Below are 14,436 nucleotides of genomic sequence, written 5' to 3'. Positions count from 1 at the left end.
CTCTCTCTTACTCTGTGTAATTTGTATAGCTTTTTGGAAGGTATTTCGTGAAGATTGCATAGAAGTGAAATTGTGAAATTCTCACCTTTTTCTAGATCGAAATGTAATATCATGGTCCACGAACTCGCCGTTGTTCTGAAAAGTTCAGTGTCTTAGATATTTGGTGTCATTGAGAATAAAGAACTATGTATATATATATATATATATATATATATATATATATAAAGACTCAAATGCAGTAACAACTATTTAACTTTTTTTCTCCCTAAAAAAGGTGTCACATGGAAGTGCATGAGAGCCTACAGTTCATGTAATTAATGTATATGTTACAAATCAGCAGAGTTTGATACTTGCACTTCAGCCTGTTATTTTTTTCCTAGTTTGCAGAAGCTCTTTTAATGGGGGAGACTTACATTTTCTCAAGTTATATATGAGCCACTATTGCACACATACATGATTACATGATGAAGGGTAAACATTCTCAGTTTTTTATCTGTTGTAGGGGATGGTGGATGGTGGATCTTTATCAGTGTAATAGTTAAACATCATATGCAAATAAATAAAAAACACTTGTATAGCCTACTATTTGATACAAATGTTGTATTATTAACCAGTTTTAAAGTTTTACTACATTCTGTTCCTGAAAAACACACTTTTGTATGTTTCGTGGATAAAGGGTTTAGTAAAAAACATCATGTTGGTGGATATTCTGGTGATAGCATGGTCCGTGGATAATTCATCTCAAAGTGCACCGCAATGCAGTATATGATTAAAGACAAAAACAAAGTGTATAAAGACATTTTACAATCTTTTTATAACTATATAGTACATTTTATCTTCTAAATTTATCATTTTTGGGCAAAAAAAAAAAAAAATAGAGAGATTAAGAATCTTTATATTCCAGTTCATGTGTGTATAAACATTCAGCTTTGGCTTTGTTATTAAAACTTTTTTTTTTTAATGATTGAGCAAACGATTAGGAATGACACAGATCTCTGTCCATGATTGCAAATGCGGTTACTTCCGTTCACGCTTAAATTACTTCCTTTTACACTGAAATGCCTTCCGTTTACACTGAAAATTCGGGCACATCCACATATGAAATCACTTGCATAAATGCATATACAGTGGGGAAAATAAGTATTTAGTCAGCCACTAATTGTGCTCCCATTTAAAAAGATGAGAGAGGCCTATAATTTTCATCATAGGTACACTTCAACTATGAGAGACAAAATGTAAAAAAGGATTTTTTATGAATTTATTAGCAAATTATGAAGGAAAATAAGCATTTGGTCACCTACAAACAAGCAAGATTTCTGGCTCTCACAGACCTGTAACAAGTTCTTTAAGAGGCTCCTCTGTCCTCCACTTGTTATCAGTATAAAAGACTCCTGTCCACAACCTCAAACAGTCACACTCCAAACTCCACTATGGCCGAGACCAAAGAGCTGTCAAAAGACACCAGAAACTAAATTGTAGACCTGCACCAGGCTGGGAAGACTGAATCTGCAATACGTAAGCTGCTTGGTGTGAAGAAATCAACTGTGGGATCAATTATTAGGAAATGGAAGACATACAAGACCAATGATAATCTCGATCTGGGGCTCCACACAAGATCTCACCCCGTGGAGTCAAAATTACCACAAGAACGGTGAGCAAAAATCTCAGAACCACACAGGGGGACCTAGTGAATGACCCGCAGAGAGCTGGGACCAAAGTGACAAAGGCTACCATCAGTAACACACTATGGATTCAAATCCTGCAGTGCCAGACGTGTCTCCCTGCTTAAGCCAGTACATGTCTGATGTTTGCTAGAGAGCATTTGGATGATACAGAAGAGGATTGGGACAATGTCATATGGTCAGATGAAACCAAAATAGAACTTTTTGGTAAAAATTCAACTTGTCGTGTTTGGAGGAGAAAGAATGCTGAGTTGCATCCAAAGAACACCATACCTACTGTGAAGCATGAGGGTGGAAACATCATGCTTTGGGGCTGTTTTTCTGCAAAGGGACCTGGACGACTGATCCGTGTACAGGAAAGAATGAATGGGGCCATGTATTGTGAGATTTTGAGTGGAAACCTCAAGAAGTGGAAATCAGCAAGGGTCATGAAGATGAAACATGGCTGGGTCTTTCAGCATGACAATGATCCCAAACACACCGCCTGGGTAACGAAGAAGTGGCTTTGTAAGAAGCATTTCAAGGTCCTGGAGTGGCCTAGCCAGTCTCCAGATCTCAACCCCATAGAAAATCTTTGGAGGAAGTTGAAAGTCTGTGTTGCCCAAAAACATCACTGCTCTAGAGGAGATCTGCATGGAGGAATGGGCCAAAATACCAGAAACAGTGTGTGAAAACCTTGTGAAGACTTTCAGAAAATGTTTGACCTCTGTCATGACCAACAAAGGGTATATATCAAAGTATTGAGATAAACTTTCGTTATTGACCAAATACTTATTTTCCACCTTAATTTGCAAATAAATTCATAAGAAAATCCTACAATGTGATTTTCTGGATTTTCTTTTTTTAACATTTTGTCTCTCATAGTTGAAGTGTACCTATGATGAAAATTACAGGCCTCTCTCATCTTTTTAAATGGGAGAACTTGCACAATTGGTGACTGACTAAATACTTATTTTGCCCACTGTATATATATGTGTGTGTGTGTATGTGTGTGTACACAAATAATGCATATGTTTTTCTCATCTGAACTGTATACGTTAGTAAATGTTATTTTTTATTCATTTTATGGATGTGTATGCGGCATGCGCGCATCAAGTTTATATGTATGTGCGAGTGTTTAATAGGTGTGTATGCACGGATCAAGTTTATATGTATATGCAAGTTATTCACAAGTGTCTATGCATACATTGCTAACCTTATATGTATTTGTATCGAATTCATATTAGTGTTCACATGTAGGCCTATTTTATGTATGTATTTTTGAACATCCAGTAGTATGCATGTATATGTGAGTAATTTATATGTGCATATGCACGTGTTTTGGCCCCGTATAGGATTTTAATCAAACTTTGCTTATCAATACATACATAAAACACGTGCAAAAGTCTGCACTTTTCTGAACATTCTATACATTGTATCTGAACATACCCTTCATACCCTTTTGATTGCTTCTGTGGACATTACATAAAATATTTCCATCACACTTTTTAACCTTTAAAAGGAATAGTCCATCCAAAACTGAAAACTCGGATTTACTCACCCTCATGCCATCCCAGATGTGTATGACTTTCTTTCTTCAAATGAACACTAACAAAGACTTTTAGCGTGTGCATGTAATGCAAGTGTACTGGACCACTTTAGAAACCACACAAAGTGAACAAAATGGTAAAGTTTAAAATATTAGTGTTTGTATGTTTCCTTGCACACACCTTTCATTTCATTTAAGAAGAAATTGATTAATCAGTAGGTGTTGTTTGAGTTGCCTTGTCTTTAATCTGTAATTGTGTAGTTTTTTAAGCAATATACCAATAGACATCCTGTATTTGCACACAGATTTTCTTTCCCTAAATCTCTTTATCTGAAGATATTCAGTCACACATGAGATGGCATGAGTGTGTAAAGGATTTTTTTGTGTTCCAAATTGTTTGTGTTACAGTCTCTCTGACAAAACATGTTATGCTATTTAATTTTAAGCCGTTTCACTTTGCATTGAGAAGATGGCTCAACAAGTATATTTTTGGCTAGATACTTGTACTTCTAAATGAGTTTAAATTTTGAATACTTTTTACACCCCTGATTATTACACCTTTCTCATTAGACTGAATAACTCTTTTTTTTTGTGGTTCTTTTAATTATCCTTTGGTTTCTAGGGGGTGTCCCCCTCGGTAGAAATCACATCTGAGACCCCACTCCCTTGTCGGGGCCCTTACAGTATAATCCTTAACTTCCCCCGTTACGGCATCCCTGCTCTTTGTAGAGGAATATTAAAAGTGGAACCAATTTCTTTAATGCCTTAAGTTAAAATAGCTAAATAAATAATATTGTTATCCCTTTTGATGTAGGTTATTCCTCACCTCAGGACCACCATTATTATCTATGCATTCTATTAAATTCTTTGGACTCTATTACTTTCTTTTGTGTTCATTTTTCCAGTTTGTTTATTTCTAATTTTATTTAATTTTTTCTGGTATATGCATTTAAGGTTAATTTCTGCATCGCTCCCCTCCTCTTCCCTGCTGCTCTCATTTCCACATACTGCCTTTTTTGCATCACTCCCACAATTCGTATCGGTTACGTTTCTGTGGATTTTGTCTCTCTTTCAATCATGGTTCTCAAACCACTTTGCTCATTATAGCATTTGGCGCATTGATGACTTTGTTCACCAATTTGTATTGAGTCCCATCCATTTCCCCACTCTCTCCTATCTCTTTCTCTCTCCCCCTTTTTCACCCTGTACCCTCCCTTCATTTCAAGATCCTGTTTCAAGACAATCGAATCATTAGGAGACACCTAACACTCAACATTATCCTAGACTGATAGACATCTTCAAATACTCCCTTACTCTCATTTGATTTGGTCCTCTGTCATGTTTTACTCCTACATCGTGTGTGTTTTTTCGGGGAAGCGACTCCCAGATGTATTGTACTTATAGAGTGCGGTAACCACAGGTTAATGGTTGCTCTCTTAGCCATGTCAAGAAATGTTACCTCTCAATTGTGGTTAAAGTGTGTGATGTGTTAGTGCTTGTTGTGGGATGCATCCTAATGGCTTTTTTTCCATCTGCCTAATTGGAATTAGAGTTAGTGACACTCTCATCCAGCTCTTTGTAAAAGAACAGCTTGATGTATCAGTGTTAGAAGGTCTTTTTCTCTCTCTTAGAGCTTTCTTCATGTGCATGGGGCTGTCACGGTGGTCATGATATAATGTGCATGACACTAGCCAAGATTCACCTACTCCAGACCTCTCACACACTGAACATCTAGCATATTCCTGCACTGCTAACACCCTGCATCTGATTCGGTTGTTTTGACATGGATACTATATGGACTTTACAGTACAGAGACATTAGGAACATTCTTTTGGGACTAAGGCATAACTTTGATTTGTGATTTTGGTTTGGTTTTGATTTTGTAATTTGTTTTTAGCACTTTTATATGTTGCTGGGTTAGAAAGCATCTGCTAAGAGTGTAACGTGTAAATTTGATATCTGAGGAAATGACAGAATAACTGAAGGAGGAAGAATGAAGAAAGAGGGAGGAGAAGGGGAGGGACTAGAAGGGAGAGAGAAGGGGTCTTTTATGAAAGCATCTTCTCTCAAGACGTGGAGACTTTTTATCAGGTAAACAAATAAGGAAGATTATTGAAGAGCTTTTGGGACTTTTATTGACAATCCATAGGTTTTAGATTATAAAAACACAGGATCAAGTATTTGGACGGATATATCTGAACCATCTACACTATATTTCTAACTAGTCTTTCACATGAATACATTAATACACCCAGAGGCTAATTTTTTTTTCTGAATGCAGCAGTGTTCTGAAAAAATGGCGAACTGCATAACAGATTTCTTTACCTATGAGACGACCAAGTCCGTGGTGGTAAAGAGCTGGACTATTGGCATCATAAACCGTGTCGTCCAACTCCTCATCATCATATACTTCATTGGGTGAGTTTGTTTTTACAGTGTCAGTATTTGATAGATTTTAAATTGTGCCCAAACAAATAAAAAATCCAATGAAACGGGTTTACATTTAAAAACATTGTAAAGAGAAATGTATTGTAGTAAATTAGATTAATCATTACGGGACAATTAAATGGCTTGGTTTTTAGTCTTCAATAACATATTTGATGTAAAGTACATTAAGAGACAATTGTATAATTATAGGAATTATCTTTTTGTTCTTAGTAATAAAAGCATAGGCTACATATTTTATTTTATTTTAAGTATTTTGTAATATTTGTGATTGTTTTACATTAAAGAAAGTAAAAAAGAAAGCCATTTCATCGCTCTGTGTATCTTTTTCCCCCTCCCTCTCTCTATTTCCACCTTCCCTTAGCTGGGTGTTTTTGTATGAGAAAGCATATCAAGTGAGAGACACAGCTATCGAGTCATCTGTCATGACTAAAGTGAAGGGGTTTGGAGAGTATAACAAACGGATCATGGATGTAGCCGATTATGTCACACCTACTCAAGTAAATTTCAAGCAGTTGAAATATATATATATATATATATATATATATATATATATATATATATATATATATATATATATATATACACACACACATTTTAATGCCTTCACTATTTTATTATTGATTTTTTTTATAACTTATTATATATATATATATATATATATATATATATATATATATGTATTAAGTGTGTGTATATGTTGGTCTATGTTTGTTTATATAACATATCACATTGCTTGATGACAGAATTGTCATGAAAAGATAATTAAATATAACAATATCTCCCTTTGGGGACATTTGAGGATGTTCTAAGTAAGGGATAATGTATTATCCCGTTTATTACACGGCTACTTGCCACATGAGTAAATAATTCGACACGAAATATTGATTTGAACGCAAAGCTTCCGTGAAGACAGCAGTTGCGAGCAAGATGGACTTAAGGGAAATGGTGCAGTCGAACCACTTATTACACAACATTTCACCACAAAATACTTTAGATTTTAGATTAAATGTTTTAAAATCTTACCAGTTTATTAGTTCTTAGAGTTTTTATATTTTATTAGCTAAACAAAAGCAAAGTTTCCACCAAGAAATTATAGTAAGGTGCCGACTGCTGTTACCCGGATGAGCCTGTGTTATTCGCTTTTACCGATTGTTATCGAGGGATAACATTCCTCAGAATGTCGCGACTGGCCAATCAGAATCAATTATTCCACAGAGCCGTGTAATAATTTGGAATATCTGTTCATAAACACAGCAAGTACTTTCTACTATTCTTTCTACTATTCTTCTTTATTTTATTGTGTGTTTTTTATGTAGCCTAAGTAGTGTGTCTGTGTGTGTGTGTGTGTGTGTGTGTGTGTCAGGGGGCATCAGTGTTCTGCATCATCACTAAGCTCATCACAACAGAAAATCAAGTTCCAGGATATTGTCCAGAGGTGAGTGAGAACACTGAAATCTGTCAAGATGAATGTACACAAATTTGATAGATTCTTGCCTCTGTGTGTGTTCACGTGTTTGTACATGTAACTCTTCAGACTGATGTGAAATCCATATGTACGAATGACACTACTTGTAAGTCGAAGATGTCAAAACCATCTAGCAATGGTAAGATTTTCTTTTATCTTCTTCTTAGATTTTATGTTTTTTTTTGAAGGAGCAAATAATAATTATTTTACCACAATAACAAAATTAAATAAACTTGTGAATTGTTTTTCATTTAATCTTAGCGTTTCATTGTGGATTGTTTTGTGATCCTGAAATAGTCAAGTAGAATTGAACCCCCTTAATGGTCTATTAGTGCACAGCTCCAAATCATCACAGTAAGGTCTCTATCAGGGCAGGGGCGTCCAATCCTGCTCCTAAAGGGCTAACATCCTGTAGTGTTTAGCTCCAAGCAGCTCCAATATACTTGCTTGGAAGTTTTTAGTAGCTGTGTGAGACCGTCTAGACTGTACAGGATTTTTTTTTTTTTTTCAACAGAAAATAAAACAGGGTTCACAACCTGTCTAAATATTTTTTTTTAATCTCAATACTAAATACTAAATTAAATCTGGAATTTTCTCACCAAAAAATTAAAAAATCCCATCGTCACCAGTGCACATGAACTGTGGTTTGGGGAACAGGTTTGGGCAGCCCTGTTCTATATGTTATGTTCTTTTCCATTGTTTTTTCCTCAAGGGTTGCTTACAGGACGTTGTGTGGACTTCAACGTTACCCACAAAACCTGTGAGATCAAAGGATGGTGTCCTGCAGAGGTTGATGATGTTCAGCCGTGAGTCCTCTTGTAAACGAACAAATGATTAGATGTGTGAATGGTTGAATAAAAGGACTTGAGGAAGTTTTTTCTTACTCAGGGACCCCATGAAGGAGGTGGAGAACTTTACCATCTTCATCAAGAACAGCATTCGCTTCCCACGTTTTAACTTCACAAAGTAATGGCAACCAAACACAAAGACAAATTGTTGCATCATAATAATATCTGTTTCTGATGTTTGTTTGCTTTTTAAATGAAATATTTCTATTTTCCTTTCAGGGGAAATTTCTTGCCTAACATCAAAAGTTCCTACATAAAGAAGTGTAATTTTGACTTTGAGACTAACATGTATTGTCCAATATTCAAAGTGGGAGATGTCATCCGATTTGCACAACAGAACTTTACTACTCTTGCTACAAAAGTGAGTGATCATTTAATTACTTGTAAATTTGTTATATAATGTTTTTGGTTCATTTCTCCCTTGCTTTCTTATTGTAATCATATGTAAGAAATATCATACAATTGCTTCTATGCAACGGTTCAATACGTTTTATAAACATATGCTTTACAAGTAATTTGGCCAGTTAGTTCATAATGTTTACCTCCGCCAACAGAAATATTTTAAAGAAGACAAAGAAATACATATTGTATTAAATAATAACTGTTTTATAAAATAATCTGGTAAGTGTTGCATTTGAAAAACTTGCATTATCTTCATTTCTCCTTAAAGGCGGGGTGAAATGCTCATTTTCACTCAATATCCTGTTAATCTTGAGTACATATAGAGTAGTACTGCATCCTTCATAACTCCAAAAAGTCTTTAGTTTTATTATATTCATAAGAGAAAGATAGTCTGTACCGATTTTTCCCGGAAAAACACGACCGGCTGGAGGCGTGACGTGTGGGCGGAGCTAAAGAATCACGAGCGCCAGTAGGCTTTTGTGTTGAGAGCGTTTGGAAGCTGTGACATTACGGTGAGGAAAAAAACATCCAAAACAAACCATGGCTAACAGTCAGATTCAGCGTATATTTATGATCCAGAATCAGATCCAGAGGCTGAAATTTAACAAGAGCAGCATCAGCAACGGCGTCTCTATGTGGTATGTACTGAAACTGTATATATTTGCTTAACGTTAGCGGTTTTGGAAAATGACTAAGTTCCACTTTATGTTGTCTTTTTTTTTTTTTTTAAGCTGTACATGTGGAAAGTGCAGTTTGATGACAACATCACATGTTGTTTACTTGATGTGCTTACGCGCCGATAGCTAAGCTAACAACACAGAGATATTTGAAGCAGTCTTACTCACCGCCTGCGGTTCCAACACACAATCGTGACCCTTTTTCGTTGGGACTGCATTATCCTTATGAAATAAACGATGTGCAAATCCGGCGTCAAACTGGGCCTTGTTTGTAAAACAAGCATCTTCGAAATGCAGGGAACAAACACAAACACTTGCACAACTCCGTTGATGCTCTGTAAAAATAAACTCCATCCACTGGTCCCTTAAAGGGGGGGTGAAATGCTTGTTTTCACTCAATATCCTGTTAATCTTGAGTACCTATAGAGTAGTACTGCATCCTTCATAACTCCAAAAAGTCTTTATTTTTATTATATTTATAAGAGAAAAGATAGTCTGTACCGATTTTTCCCGGAAAAACACGAGCACCTTGAGGCGTGACGTGTGGGCGGAGCTAAAGAATCACGAGCGCCAGTAGGCTTTTGAGTTGAGAGCATGTGGAAGCTGTGACACAGATCCAGAGGCTGAAATTTAACAAGAGCAGCATCAGGAAAGGCGGTATGCCATGTGGTATGTACTGAAACTTTATATATTTGCTTAGCGGTTTTGGAAAATGACTAAGTTCCACTTTATGTCGTCTTTTTTTTTCTTTTTTTTTTTAAGGTGTACATGTGGAAAGTGCAGTTTGATGACAACATCGCATGTTGTTTACTTGATGTGCTTACGCGCTGATAGCTAAGTTAACAACACAGAGATATTTGAAGCAGTTTTACTCACCGCATGCGGTTCCAACACACAATCGTGACCCTTTTCCGTTGGGACTGCATTATCCTTAAGAAATAAACGATGTGCAATCCGAAATGCAGGGAACAAACAAAAACACTTGCACAACTCCGTTGATGCTCTGTAAAAATAAACTCCATCCACTGGTCCCTTAATGCTGTTTCTCTTTTGGTAATCTGTGCAGGGTTGTCTTGCCCTGGCAACCAAAAACACACTTCTTTTGTGACTTTTCGCGACGCTCTCGCTCTGATCACTGAATGTCTGTGCTCAGCCTCTCAGTGCTCTGCTATATGGGAGCGCGCGCTCTTCTGCACTTAGGACCCATATAAGGAAATTCCGCTCCATCTAATGTCACACAGAGCCATACTCGAAAAAAACTTTCCGAAACTTGTGACAAACCGGAAGAGTTTTTTTTGGAACAAAAATACTCCTTCAAATGTACAACTTAATTTTTGAAACTTTGTCCATGTTTAGCATGGGAATCCAACTCTTTAACAGTGTAAAAAACTCAGTATGCATGAAATAGCATTTCACCCCCCCTTTAATGCTGTTTCTCTTTTGGGAATCTGTGCAGGGTTGTCTTGCCCTGGCAACCAAAAACACACTCCTTTTGTGACATTTCGCGACGCTCTCGCTCTGATCAGTGAATGTCTGTGCTCTCTCAGTGCTCTGCTATACAGGAGCACGCACTCTTCCGGCAGATGTGCTCTTAGGATCCATATAAGGAAATTCCGCTCCATCTAACGTCACACAGAGCCATACTCTAAAAAAACTTTCCGAAACTTGTGACAAACCGGAAGGAGTATTTTTGGAACAGAAATTCTCCTTCAAATGTACAACTTAATTTTTGAAACTTTGTCCATGTTTAGCATGGGAATCCAACTCTTTAACAGTGTAAAAAACTCAGTATGCATGAAATAGCATTTCACCCCCCCTTTAAGTGCAATGTCAAATTGGATTTGTGTAAGTTCTCTCTCTGTCTCTTTCTCTCTCTCTCTCTCTCTCAGGGGGGAGTGTTAGGGATAAAAATAGCATGGGTGTGTGATTTAGACAAGGCAGAAGATGAGTGTAAGCCAGCCTACTCCTTCACTCGCCTGGACGCCATGTCAGAGAAGACCAGTGTGTCTCCAGGATACAACTTCAGGTTCTGGAAGCTTTTCTTTCCACCTTAAAATTGAATCTTCAGGGCTTCTAATGGTCTAATGACTTCATTCACATATTTATCACAAAGCTAATTATTGACGTTCAAATTTATTGCATGCCAAACTTTTATAGTCGCCACATACTGGAAACTATTGACTGACAGGTTGGATACCGTAATCCTTATTGAAATCCTTATTTGCTAACAATTATATTTGTTCTTAGGTACGCTAAGTATTTTAAAACAGAGAACGGAACCGAGTATCGCACTCTGCTGAAGGCCTACGCCATCAGATTTGATGTGCTGGTTAATGGAGACGTAAGTTCATCAAAAATACAACATGTTTGTGTATTTTTGAGTTTCACACTTCTGTGCAAGTGTGTTTGTAAATGCTCACCTCATCTTCTCTTCAAAGGCGGGAAAATTTGACATGATCCCAACTCTGATCAACATGGTTACTGCCTTCACCTCTGTTGGTGTGGTATGTGTCTTCATAAATTGATTCTGTGCATAAACATCAAACATTTAAGTGGTACAGAGTAGAGAGTAATTATTTTGTGCGATACCAGCACCACAGACATAAACAGTAGTTTAGTAAAATTCTGATATTTGCTTTAAGTTCAAGTTTAAGTTAAGATTTATTTTAAGATTTAATTGGTTAGAATGAAATCTAATTTGGTCACTTCATATTGGATTTCACATTTTGACTTGCAGCATAATGTTAGTCAAAAATCATTTCATTCCATATTATGTCATAAAGTTAAGTAGATTATAATTAATAATGTTATACTTAATAAATATTCATAAAATATTTATATTGATATATTTGAAATATGAATAAATATCAAGGGGGGGGGGGGGGGTCGATGTTGGGATCAATAAACAATTCATTGTAAATATGAAGAACAATCCAAATTGTTCACATTTTTTTATATTATTCAGTGCACATTTTTGGCATACAGTCTTCTTAAGAAAGTGTCATTCAATCAATCAATCAATAAATCAAGCAAATATGGTACCAGAGTCTGCAAAAAATGAATAATAATAATAATAATAATAATAATGCATGTGTGTGATAGTCCTGATCTGTCCTGCCAGTTACTAAGCATAAGTCAATTCATGAAAATATGTTAAATCATCTGAAATGTGACCCAAGTGAGAAGTGAGCAAGCTGCCCGAATGGCCCCAGACCTTTAGGAAAGGTCGATCAGTATAGACATCATTTACTTGCATAATGGAGACACTTTTTGGAAACCAGGTAATGTCTCAGAGAAACACATGCCAGTATTTTTGTATAATATATATTTATCTTTTTATCTAACTATAACATTACATTACATCAGTTTTATCTCCATCCTCAACTTTTATCATTAATTATTATTTTTTTTTTTTAACATAGCATCCACTTCCATGAATGCATGATAAACTGTATGGATGCTTTTAAACGTGTTGTTTATTATTGTTCATGTGAAATACTGAAATGATTTACATTTTAAAACAATTCATAATTGTTAAGATCTTAATGATCAAGATTACATTTCAGAATAATGAAGTGTATGAGTGGACAAAACGGACACTTTTTCTTAATCTTCATTATTTTAGGGTACAGTGCTTTGTGACATCATTCTGTTGAACTTCTTGAAAGGAGCTGACCAATACAAGGCCAAGAAATTCGAAGAGGTTTGCATTTAAGCAAGTCAACAACAGCATTACATCTGCAGTAACTTAGTTATGATGAAAAAGAAAATAATCTTTGCCTCTCTGTCTCTCTCTTGCTCTGTTTCTAGGTATCAGATTCAAATATTCAGAGCAATATTTCATTTTACAGGACCAGAGACCAAAGCCAGAATTCAATCAAAACTCAGGAGAAGTACTTCAAAGACTCCGGAGCATTTTCCATTGATCGTTATAGTTAATAGTTCACAGCACTTGGGGAAGGATTGAAAAAAAAGATCTTCATTCCAGTCAAAATCTTTATCATTTTTGCCACTAATCCTAGATCCTTCCACAAAGAACAATCTAGACCAATAAACACACATAAAATGGTTCAGTCACCTGAACTTTCCCCCCTAATTTTACATTTAACTAGATTATTTTGATTATAACCATGGTCCCGATCTTACGTAAACATTTCAAAATCAAAATCAATCAGTCAAAATGTATTATTTGCCTGACTGATCAAAAATATGACTATATTTTGTAAATAATAGTATTAAATAGTAAGTAAATACTCAAATTCTGCTATGTATGCTCATAGTGTTTGCATGGGATTGATTAGCATAGTTACAAATGTTTAATATTTCATGTGATTGTATAGCAGTGTGTGTGTGTGTATGTGTGTGTGTGTGTGTGTGTGTGTGTGCGTGTGTGTGTGTGTGTGTGTGTGTGTGTGTGTGTGAATATGTTGTTTATTGTTAGACCTTTGGCCAAGTGTGGATGGTAACATTGCATGATCAGATCTTTCTGAATTATTACAAGTTGTTAATAATTTGTTTATACTACAACTTTTTCCATTAAATTGCTTGTAAACTTTGATGCAGGTTATGTGGAGGCTCAGGGCAATAAAAACAAATGTACATTTACTTGTCATATATAATATAAATGAATTGTTCTCTGAACCTGTTATTTATGACAGAAAAACAGGACAATATATCACTTTCAATAACTGAGAATTCAATTTTGGAGTAAAAAAAGATGCATGGTAAACATTATAATGGCTAACATTACTAAAAGCATTTGGTTCGTGGTGTGAAGTCTGCTGAATAAGTATCACAGCTCGTGCAGTAAGCAAAAGTGAGAAGTTGAAGGAGTTGTAAAAAACCTGAACATCATAACAGTATTTTACATAAGGAGAAATATGATTTAACTAAGCTGAAAGAGAAATAATCAGCTCTGCAGTCATTTTCTAATAGAAACAACCATCTCAGACTTTCATGACATTACCAGTTTGTGTCAGACAAACAGTGCAGGCACTCAGCTTCTGATTGCCATCATCTGTAGTTTGCAATGTGAAAAGTAGAAGTTAAAATGTTAAGAGATCAGCAACTGTGTCTGTAACCACACGGGACAGTGGTATAACCGTCTAGTGTGATAAAAGAACAGCTTTCTTAAGTTGAACAGTTATAATAGGTTAAAAGTGTTTGTCCAACATGAACAAAGTAATGCATTCACATGTCTAAACTTAGCTACAGATCATTTGTATTAATCATATACCTTCATTTTTAATGAAAATGTATAGAGCTTCCATGTTAAACTCCATTAAACACACTGGAGGCTGAATTAGAGACATAATTATTTTAGCATCGTTGAGATTCTGTCATTCATTTATTCATATTTTGGGTTCATTTTTATAATTTCAGTTTT

General features: G+C 35.7%; 1 protein-coding gene and 1 pseudogene across 1 annotated transcript; one reads left to right on the top strand and one right to left on the bottom strand.

Annotated features, from left to right (window-relative positions):
* LOC128011283 (uncharacterized) overlaps positions 1-3,228 on the bottom strand; it is a 9,764-nt pseudogene extending 6,536 nt beyond the window's left edge.
* A 354-nt stretch (positions 3,229-3,582) lies between these two features.
* On the top strand, positions 3,583-14,392 carry LOC128017066 (P2X purinoceptor 3-like). The gene is made up of 12 exons (XM_052602199.1): positions 3,583-5,628; positions 6,020-6,155; positions 7,022-7,093; positions 7,193-7,262; positions 7,836-7,929; positions 8,012-8,089; positions 8,191-8,332; positions 10,940-11,076; positions 11,298-11,391; positions 11,489-11,554; positions 12,676-12,753; positions 12,861-14,392. The coding sequence occupies exons 1-12, from the start codon at positions 5,486-5,488 to the stop codon at positions 12,987-12,989; spliced, it is 1,239 nt and encodes a 412-aa protein (XP_052458159.1). The 5' UTR covers positions 3,583-5,485; the 3' UTR covers positions 12,990-14,392.
* The last annotated feature ends 44 nt before the right edge of the window (positions 14,393-14,436 follow it).

This window comes from Carassius gibelio, chromosome A1 (assembly GCF_023724105.1).
Source record: "Carassius gibelio isolate Cgi1373 ecotype wild population from Czech Republic chromosome A1, carGib1.2-hapl.c, whole genome shotgun sequence".
Lineage (NCBI taxonomy): Eukaryota > Metazoa > Chordata > Actinopteri > Cypriniformes > Cyprinidae > Carassius > Carassius gibelio.
The sequence above is the reverse complement of the archived record's forward strand: the minus strand, read 5'-3'. Positions and strand labels throughout refer to the sequence as shown.

Coding starts and splice junctions, on each gene's coding strand:
- LOC128017066 (XM_052602199.1), top strand. CDS start 5,486: ATGCAGCAGTGTTCTGAAAAAATGGCGAACTGCATAACAGATTTCTTT. Junction 7,930..8,011: donor GAGGTTGATGATGTTCAGCC/GTGAGTCCTCTT, acceptor TTTCTTACTCAG/GGACCCCATGAAGGAGGTGG. Junction 8,090..8,190: donor CCACGTTTTAACTTCACAAA/GTAATGGCAACC, acceptor TTTTCCTTTCAG/GGGAAATTTCTTGCCTAACA.